The following is a 237-nucleotide window of genomic DNA, read 5'->3' on the forward strand; positions in this document are numbered from 1 at the left end:
AGGGCTGGCCGCAGCAGCAGCAGCCGAGCTGCAGCAGGGCCTAGGTGTTCCAGCAGCCGCTCAACCCCCAGGGAGAAACAGCATCTACTGCTGCTGCTGCTGCTGCTGCTGCTGCTGCTGCAGCTGCTGCTGCTGTACGTTCGCTGGATGTCCCCAGAGAGGTCTAAGGGCCTTTTGTTTCCCTCGACTTTAGCTGCGTTTGCTGCTGCTGCTGCTGCTGCTGCTGTCGTTGGTGTT

At 61.2% G+C, this 237-nt stretch overlaps 1 protein-coding gene across 1 annotated transcript in view; it reads right to left on the minus strand.

Annotated features, from left to right (window-relative positions):
* The window catches only part of EMH_0033670 (uncharacterized protein), a gene marked incomplete at both ends in the record, with an annotated part of 11329 nt that overhangs the window by 4676 nt on the left and 6416 nt on the right, over positions 1 to 237 (minus strand). The window contains 1 exon segment of the mRNA XM_013494779.1: positions 80 to 235. Coding sequence (XP_013350233.1) covers positions 80 to 235 — 156 coding nt within the window.

This window comes from Eimeria mitis, genomic scaffold (assembly GCF_000499745.2).
Source record: "Eimeria mitis Houghton genomic scaffold, Emh_scaff1281, whole genome shotgun sequence".
Lineage (NCBI taxonomy): Eukaryota > Apicomplexa > Conoidasida > Eucoccidiorida > Eimeriidae > Eimeria > Eimeria mitis.